This window comes from Acomys russatus, chromosome 8 (assembly GCF_903995435.1).
Source record: "Acomys russatus chromosome 8, mAcoRus1.1, whole genome shotgun sequence".
Classification (NCBI taxonomy): Eukaryota; Metazoa; Chordata; class Mammalia; order Rodentia; family Muridae; genus Acomys; species Acomys russatus.
The window spans coordinates 76,653,821-76,663,960 of record NC_067144.1 but is presented as its reverse complement, the minus strand read 5'-3'; the positions used below and the strand labels follow the sequence as shown (position 1 = coordinate 76,663,960).

Below are 10,140 nucleotides of genomic sequence, written 5' to 3'. Positions count from 1 at the left end.
TTCACATTCAAAGAACTGCCTGTCTCTGCTTCCCCAGTGCTGGGATTAAAGGTGTTTGCCACTACTGCCTAGCTACAAAAACTCCTTTCCACATCCATAATAATGAATGCCTGTAATCCTAGCACCCATGGAGGCAACAGCAGGCAGACCTCTGTGAGTTCAAGACCAGCCTGGTCAAGGCCAGAGAGTTCAGCACAGCCAAGACTACACAAAGAAACCCTGTCTTGAAAAAACAAAACAAAACATAATAACCACACTACAATCCACAGACCTAAAGAAGCTAGTGCAAGGAGGACCCTAGGAAGAATGCTTAATTCTCATTCAGAAGGACTGTTGAAGAGAGGTAACAGGACAGGAGCCTACCATAGATGACCTCTGAAAAACTCCACCCAGCAGGGGACCCAACAAGATGCTGAGACTCACAATCAGACTTTGGAGTAGAGCGCAGGAAGTCTTATGGAAAAGTGGGGGAACAGAAGGACCCTGAGGGAACAAGATAACAAGAATATCAACAGAGCTAGCAAATCTGGGCCCAAGTGGGCCTTTGGAGACTGATGAACCAAATAAGGACCATGCAAAGAGAGGACCTAGACCCCACCCTTCTCATATGTAGCTGATAGGCAGCTCAGTCTCCACATGGGTCCCCTCTTAATGGAAGCAGGGGCTATCTCTGCCATGGACTCTGTTGCTTCCTCTTTGATTACTTCCCCATAGAGGGCAGCCTTGCCAGGCCTCAGAGAAAGAGGAGGCAGGCAGTCTTGATGAGACTTGATAGGACACGGTCAGTTGGTAGGGGAGTAGGACTCCCCCTTTCTGAGAACTAGAGGACTGGGGTGGGGGAAGGGGAAGGGATGGAGATGAGGAGGATGGGACTGGGAGGAGACAAGAAAGGGGGCTAGTATTGGGATGTAAAGTCAATAAATATTAAAAATGAATTTAAATTAAAAAATGAATCTTTGAGGTTCTGTCTGTCAGATCATTGGATGATTTATCTGTGAAAAGATGTAAAAATATTATCATAGGTAGAAACTATATTTGCATTTTATATAACATATCTGCAATATGATTATACTTTATGAGCCCTTAAAACCTGTAAATAACATCAATTGTAACAGACACAGTTTGATTGTTCTATAAATAATCTTAATTTAACTGAATTTCAAACTTACTTAAAGAGTGATAAATTTACTCTGTTAATGAAAATCAAAAAGGCAATGTTTTTAAACATATACACATAGTCAAGTACACACACATACACACACAAACAAGCAAACATACATTCATACAAAAATTGGATTTTTTTTTTTTTTTTGGTTTTTCAAGACAGGGTTTCTCCTGTAGTCCTGGCTGTCCTTAACTCCCTTTGTAGACCAGGCTGGCCTTGAACTCACAGAGATCTGCCTGCCTCTTGGAATGTTGTCTTTATACTTCAGAGAAGTAGAAGTTATTGACAGCTATCCAAGGCAGAGTAGAAGATTGGGCAGGAAGATGAGATAACTGAAAAGGACAAATACCAAGCAAGAATGTCTGTAGTCACCTTGGAGTAAGAACCATTGGTGAAAATTTTGTGGGACTAGAGTGAGACTGAGTATACTGAAAGTCCAGGTGTTCCATAGCCCCTGAGATACCACTCAGAAGGTGACCTAGAAGGGGTGAGAAAATCAATTAAAGAACTTGAACCAAGCAAGTGAAAGACTTGTTTGAAAAAAATTTCAAATCTCTGAAGAAGGAGATTGAAGATGACATTAGAAGATGGAAAGATCTCCCTTGTTCATGGATGAGAAGAAATAGCATAGTAAAAATGGCCATCTTACCAAAAGCAATTTACAGACACTATCAACAGAATAAAGTGACAGCCTACAGACTGGAAAAAATTCTTCACCAACCCTACATGTGACAAAGGTCTAATATCCAAAATATATAAAGAACTCAAGAAATTAACCACACCAATCCAAGTAACCCAATTAAGAAATGGGGCTCACTTCACTTACCAGAAAACTGGGACAGAGGGGAAGGCATCCTATTGGAATGCTAGATGAGAGAAGCATGGGAGAATAGCAAAGTAGAAGGATCCATAGGGTCCTAGAAACCTACAAGTAGAACATTATGATAGGCAGATTTGGGCCTAGGGGTCCCTCTCAAACTAAGGCAGCAGCCAAGGACAATACAGGCAGTAAACTTTAAAACCCCTACCCAGATCTAGTCAATGGTCAGAACATTCTCCACAGTTGAGTGGAGAGTGGGATATAATTTTCTCACGTACTCTGGTGCCTCACATTTGACCATGTCCCCTGGAGAGGGGGACCTGGTGGCACTCAGAGGAAGGACAGCAGGTTACCAAGAAGAGATTTGACACCCTATGAGCATATACAGGGGGAGGTAAACTCCCTCAGGAACAGTCATAGGGGAGGGGAATAATGGGAAAATGGGAGGGAGGGAAGAATGGGAGGATACAAGGGATGAGATAACCATTGAGATGTAACAAGAATAAGTTAATAAAAAAAAAAAAAGAAATGGGGCTCAGAATTAAACAAAGAAGTCTCAACAGAGGAATATCAAATGGCTGAGAAACACTTGAAGAAATGTTCAACATCCTTAGTTATCAGAGAAATGCAAATCAAAATGATTCTGAGATTCCATCTTATACCCATCAGAATGACTACGATCAAAAACTCAAGTGACAGCACATACTGGCAAGGATGTGGAGAAAGGGGAGCATTCCTTCATTGTTGGTAGGAGTGCAAACTTGTACAACCACTTTGGAAATCAATCTGGTACTTTCTCGGAAAACTGAGATTAGGGCTACATCAAGGCCCAGCTATTCCACTCCTTGGAATATACCCCAAAGATGCTCCACCACACAGCAAGGACACATGTTCATCCATGTTCATAGCAGCCTTATTGTAATAGCCAGAAGCTGGAAACAACCTAGATGTCCCTCAGTAGAAGAATAGATAAAGAAACTTTGATACATTTACACTATGGAATACTACTCAGCTATTAAAAACAAGAAAATCCTGAAATTTGCAGACAAATGGATGGTACTAGAAATGATCATCCTGAGCAAGTTAACCCAGACCCAGAAAGATACACTTGGTATATACTCATAATTGGACACTAGCCCAACAGAGATGTCCCCTGAAAGTCTTCACTTAGCCAATGATTAGGATAGATACTGGGACTTCCTATTAGGACTCTAGGTGAGAGAGGTAAGGAAGAATGGGGAAATAGAAGGATCCAAAGGGTCCTAGAAACCTACCAGAATACAATTAAGGCTGGAAGATCTGGACCCAGGCTAGTCAGCTCAAACTACTGTACCAATCCAAGGACAATGGATGCCCTAAACTTAGAACCCCTATCCAGATCTAGCCAATGGACAGTGGATTCTCCACAATTATATGGAGAGCAGGGACTGACTCAGACATGAACTCTGGTGCCCCCTATTTGACCTCTTCCCATTGTGGGGAGATCTGGTGACACTCAGAGGAAGAGTAAGCAGGCTATCAGGAAGAGACCTGATAGGCTGTGCTATTATAGTGGGGGACAAGGTCTTCTTTTGTCACAAACCTAGGGGAGGGGATTAGGATAAAAGGGTGAGGGAGAGGGAATGGGAAGGAATAACAATTGAGATCTAATCTGAATAAATTACTTAAATAAATAAAGGGATTTGCTTTCAAGAACCTTTATGCTTTTGCTTGAAAGAAAAGAAAATTGGCAAAACTATGGGTCAAATGTTAGTGCTTATCAGTAGAAAAGATGATCATCTGTCTAAAGAATTTATACCTCAGAGGTCTTTGAGGATCCTACAGAGCAGAATGGTGAATTGGTGTCAGCATCTAAGCACTAGTCACAGGAGCTGTTTGAACATGGAAAGATACCTTCCATCTTAGTTGCCTCACCAGTTCACCTATAGACGACTTAAAATGATTACTTCTACAACTGTGCACTCCATAAATATCTTGATATTAAAAATATTCTTAAGAATGCCACTATTGCTCCAAAGTATTGAAAACTCCCATATTGTGTAAATAGTACAAAATTATAAATTTTATCAACATGCTGTATAAAGAAGGAAATCAATATTAGACATATTTGGAGACTTCAATTTTAAAAATTGCTTAACAAGTAAATTATTGAGGGATATAAAAATGTAAATATTTAATAAATATTCTAAAATGGCAATTTCTTCCTCACCACAGGCTATCTGGTCTCTGATCTGTCTTCCAGTCTCCTAGAGCAGTGTCTTGGGAAGTGTGCCTCTCTGTGCCTCCAGTGTCCATCTTGGCCACTTTCCATCACTGATTTTTTCCAAAGTGTTGACTTCTTCTATTAAGAAAACATTTATATTTTCTTTCATCTGCAACATTCTTTTCTTTTTATGAAATCATAATTTGTTTATGACCCTCCCAAATATTAGCTCTTTCCTTTTCAAGTGTTCTTGGATTTCTGTTTGAAATTCTTCTATAATATCATGTTTAGGGACTGAACACTGCTGTGTAATAGATGAAATATGGCTTCTTGGCAAAAGTTAATCAAAATTCTGTGTGCTCACTAAATATAAGATCTTTTAGAATTCATTTATTTTATCAATCTGCAAGACAAATTTATGTCTTGTTTTGAGAACTGTTCATGAAAGAAAATATTTTATGAGTAATATATGAAGAGAAATATATAACATATAGAATATGCATAAATTGAATCATCTTTATTTGTATTTGAGTAGAATTATTTCTCTTGGTTATACAAATTTAAATTTGATCTATATTTAGATCCCTCTGTCTTCTACTTTATCAGTAATGGGTGAGGAAATTAACACACTTAGACTAAAATAAACATCAATGTAAAAATCTAAAGAAAACTTTTGGTTATATTGTGATGAAAGGTACACATGGTATTTTTATGGAATTCACCTCGTTTTCTCTCCATTAGTACACAGCAAGCACCTGACCCTATAAGAATTATCTGTAGGCAAACTAGGCCAATCAGGTTTTATCTGCCAAGAAATTCAAAGAGTTGCTTAGATTCTATACTGGCCACTAACAGGACTATCTTAAAATAAAATAAAAAAATAGAGAAGGGAGGGGGCTGTGATTGAGATGTAAAGTAAATAAATAAGTTAATTAATTTTTAAAAAGTTGTGAGAGGCCACACTGGTTCCCTTAAGGACAGTGCTCACTCTTAATGCCTGATTTAGCTCTCCAGCCACCTGCCCTGCATTTTTTCTATGCTCAGTTTCTATAGGCAGGAGGCCATGTTTGTAAATATTATAAATAGATTTGAGAGAAGTGTTTTGGCCAAAAATTATTTTTGTACCATATTTTTGGTTAACAAAAACTACCAATTTTGAGGGGAAAAAAACCAAAAGGCTATAAATTTGAAGGAGTGTATGACAGGGTGTAGCACAAAAGAAGGAGAAATTTTATCATCAAAGTACACATTATAATATCAAAATTTAAGAACTTATCTGTTTTAGGAGAGCTTGGAAAGTGGATAAACTGATGCAGAAATGTAGAAAAGATGTAAACAAAAATGATAACCAAAGCATAAGAGCCAAAGCCAAGCCGTACAGCAGCAGCAGTGATGAAGTGCTGTGCCTGCCCACTGTGTGCAGCTCCTGTGTCCTGATGAGCTTTCCAGGCACTGGCATCTATGTGGCAGAACCACTTCTTTCAGAGTTAAGTTTCCCTATTTTTACCTTCTTATTTAATTTTTTCCAGGAATTTATTTTGATCATATTCATTCTCTTCTCTTATCTCCTCCCAGATCCCCCTCCTTCCATTACCAATCAATGTCCTGGTCTTTCTCTCTATCTTTCTCTCCCAAGAATAAAAAAGAAAAATAAATAATATAAAATTGCCAAATCAAGTTGAAAATCACACAAAAAATATGTCTGGAGTCCTATTTTGTGCTGACTAACTTCTGAGAATGAGCTTTCCCTATCGTTCGGTTGGTATAACAAGTGCTGCTCCATTGAAGAAAACTCATTTCCCTCTCCCAAAAGCTAATCACTTTTAAAGAGCTCGGTTAGGACTTGGGGCCCATTTTCCCTGCTCTGTGCTGAGATTTAGCCTGGCTTGAGTTTGTGCAGGTCCTATGCATGCTCTCTATCTTCTGAGTTCACTGTGTATCTGTCTGGAAATTTTTGTTTCCATGAGTTAGTTCATCCATGAATTCTGGTTCTTAAGATCTGTCTCCCCTTCTGCATAGATACACGAACCTTGAGCAAGAGATGTGTTCCAAAGCTTGTTATTGGCTGTGCTCTGTCCAGTCATGAGTATTTCTATTAGTTACCATTCATTGCAAGAAAAGACTTTTCTTAGGAGGGTTAATTGATGCACTGATCTTTGATTCATTAAATATCAATTTATTGCTATGTACATGTATCCAGATAATGGTTTTCCTGTAGACCCCATGACCTATCTGGCCTCAGGTGGCCCGATTAACAATGTCATGTATTGGTACCATCTCATGAAGTAAGCATGAACGGGCATGTTGGTTAATTCTGTGGGGTCTCTAGAATTCTTTTGGTTATTTTTCATAGGAGATACATATTGACAAACACTTATGGGAACTTTCCATCTTCTTTCCCAGGGCTGATTAGCATAAAGTGACACTCAACCCAATAAGAAAAAATATACATATAAGAATGGGTCAACCATTATTAACTCTCAAAATATCAAGAAGTGATTCAAATTCTACAGCAAATTGCAAAGGGCTACAGTAAAATAATGGAGTCACAACAGATAGGGGTCAACAGTAGTTCTGGGAAGATTTTCCTTCTGTCCATCTTAAACTCTGCCTGTTACTGAAGTCACCATCATAAATCAATATTTCTTTATATATAGGGTGAAATTTTTTCATACAAATATCTATGACATTTTGAATTTTAGTCAGAATTTTTGAAAACATGAAATTAAAAGTCAATATTGAAACTTGTGATTTTGGTTGCCTTCTTTTAATTAACAGATTCTACATAAATATAAAATTCAATTCTCTTTAATTTACAAATATAATTATTTCCAACTCAACAACTCAAGGACCATCCCTAATAGAAAAGAGAAAACAACATTCCCTAAACCCCAATGCCAGTTCTGGAGAATTACATAAACTCATTATACGTAATACACATACTGTAGTATTTGTCTGAAATTTTTGATTTTTTACTCTTTATACTAATTTTGATAAAATGTACATTTATTAATTTTCATTGGAAACCATTACCAGTTTCCTCCACACTTTACGTATTGCATTTTTCATATCCTTATTCCTAAGAGTATAAATCATAGGATTAAGCAAGGGGGTTAGCATGGTGTAAAATATTGCTATCATTTTGTCAAAGGAGAAAGCAGTGTGAGGTCTTGCATATATAAATATACAGGGGACAAAGAACAAGACCACAACAGCAATGTGGGACCCACAAGTAGACAGAGCTTTCCATCGCCCTTCAGAGCTGTGGGATCTCAGAGAGAGCAAGATAAAACCATAGGACACAAGCAACAAGAAGAAGATTATGATGCAGATAAATCCACTGTTAGCAACCACAAAAAGGCCAAAGATATGAGTGTCAGTGCAGGCAAGCTCCAATAATGGGAACAAGTCACACATAAAGTGATCAATGATGTTGGGTCCACAAAAGGGTAGCTGCAAAGTGAAGATAATTTGCACAGTAGAATGTAAGAATCCTCCTGCCCAGGCGACTCCCACCAGAGTGCCACAGAGCCTCCTAGTCATGATGGAAGAGTAGTGTAGGGGCTTGCAAATAGCCACATAGCGGTCATAGGCCATGGCTGTCAGGACAATCATTTCAGCCCCACCAAAAAAGTGTTCAGCAAAAAGTTGTATCATGCATCCTTTAAAGGAGATGGTTTTTCTCTCATAGAGGGAATCCACCATCATCTTGGGTGTCATGGCAGAGGAGAAGCTTGCATCCAACAAAGACAAGAAAGCCAGGAAGAAATACATGGGGGAGCTCAGGAGTGTAGGGCTACATACAATGGTCACCACAATCATCATATTGCCCCCAATAGTTGCAAGGTAAACAAATAAGCATATGATAAATATTAGCTTTTGAAAATTTGGATTCTGTGAAAGTCCCAGAAAGACGAATTCACTTATGAAACTCTGGTTTTGCATGGTTTCGAAGAAAGAAGTGAATGCCCAATAGAAAGCATATAATTTATCAATGATGATGAACATTTGCTTCAATCCAGTTTAAAGTTTTATACTCAACAGTATTTTTTTAAGGCTGGTTTCAAAATTGTTTTCACTTTAAAATTTCATTGAGAATACAAAAAACAGAAAAGTTTTAAGAGTGATAGTCAAAGATCAGTCAAATTGAGGCAGAGAAAAAATTATGCAATACTTAAAACCCAGAGCTCTCTATACATGGAAAAGGAAACAGCTTCTTGTTGTGATGAAGAATTGTCCAGGTAAAAATATGTGCTTAGCTCCTAAAATTATCATATATCAGTATTGAAAGTGTAATGATGTTTCCTACGATAACTGTGCCATTATCAAACTCAGTAATTAAGTAACCTAGTAAAACACCTTACCAGAGAAACATTTTCCATTCATTTCCATTTATGCACACAGATGAAAAGAATGAGTTCTCCTTATACATATTACTGGCATGTTGCAATCAAGAAGCACCGGTTTGTGAATATATGTATATGTCCATACCTGTTTGTTAAAAATAGGTAAGCAAGAGAATATTTTTTAAATGCTTAAAAACAACCCTGGCATATGAATTCTACTTGCAATTTCAGAAATTATCTATGAATAAAAATAACAAATATGTAAGCTGTACATTAATTTTGTCCTCAGATCTCCAATTCATTTCTCCTAGGTGTCTATACTATGAATCCCAAAACTGCTTCTAAAATATAACCAAGAAACAGGAGGACTAAGAAATTTTTAATTGGTCATGACATCAGCCAGTAGTTATTTGTCACAGAAGAAAATGTGGCAATAAATTACTCATGGGCTGGGTAGGACTAAAGCAGGAAAGAGAATGGGGTAGAATGTCAGAAAATCAGCTCCTGACTCTTGCAGACTGCCCAGTGCTGGACTGGCTGTTTGTTCTGTGGCTTGGAGCAGATCACCTAGGGTTCTAAAGCCTATCAAAGCCTCACATGACATTCCTATGGACAAACCTGATAAGAATGTAGCTCAATTGTTTCTTAAGGAAATGGAAAAATGCTGTGTCATGAATGCAGTCAGAATATCAGAAGACGGTGTTGAGGAGGCAGAACATGCCCCGTGATCAGAAGGATGGCATTCCACTCCTAATTGCAGCTGTGCAAATGGTGATTAAGTTATAAGTCTCTTTATATGTTGAAAAGGGTAAAAAAAAAATCACCAGTCACAATAATAAAATACATACATTTTAATTGCATTACACGTGTATATGTGACATTATAATATACTTACAATGTTTCTCCTTTCCCTGTCTTCCCTCCAGATCCTCTCTAATACTACTCCTTGCTATCCTTTAAATGCATTGCCTCTATGATCATTCATTGTTACTGTACACATGTTGCATATATATGTGGATATGTATTGCTTATGTAAGCATAAGCACACATATATAATATATTGATATTTTATTAATTTACTGATTTTTATTAATTATTTATTAATATTAATTAAAAATGATATACTATTGTATATAATATATTATAATATATCACACATATATGCACACATAACCTTTCAATCTGGGTAATTCTATTTGTACATGTTTTCAGGGCTGAGCATTTAGTATTGGATAACCAATGTTTTGTTGGATAACCAATTTGTGTGCTCTGCCCTTGACATGACTATTTTTTCTACCCTCAACTCTTTAGTTCTCTGCAGTTCTTGTGTAGGATTGAGGCCTACTTTTCCTTGTCCACTTTGGCACATCTTTTGGTGTCTTCTTTGTTCAGCTCAGGTATAGACAACCATGTCGGGAGACTTTATAGATGGAAACCAGAAAGTACTCAGAGACACAATCACAGCAAACCCTCTGATCCCCTGGCTCTTACACTCTTTCCCCCTACTTTTCAGAAATGTTTTCTGAGCCTTACCTTTGTGAGTACTTTGTAGATGAATTCATCTGGACTGGGATCCACAATTCTGCATTTTGATTGGTTGTGGCCT

General features: G+C 37.6%; 1 protein-coding gene across 1 annotated transcript; it reads right to left on the bottom strand.

Annotated features, from left to right (window-relative positions):
* Positions 1-7,197: 7,197 nt before the first annotated feature.
* On the bottom strand, positions 7,198-8,133 carry LOC127192960 (olfactory receptor 4C15-like). The gene has a single exon (XM_051150339.1). The coding sequence runs from the start codon at positions 8,131-8,133 to the stop codon at positions 7,198-7,200; it is 936 nt and encodes a 311-aa protein (XP_051006296.1).
* Positions 8,134-10,140: the final 2,007 nt, after the last annotated feature.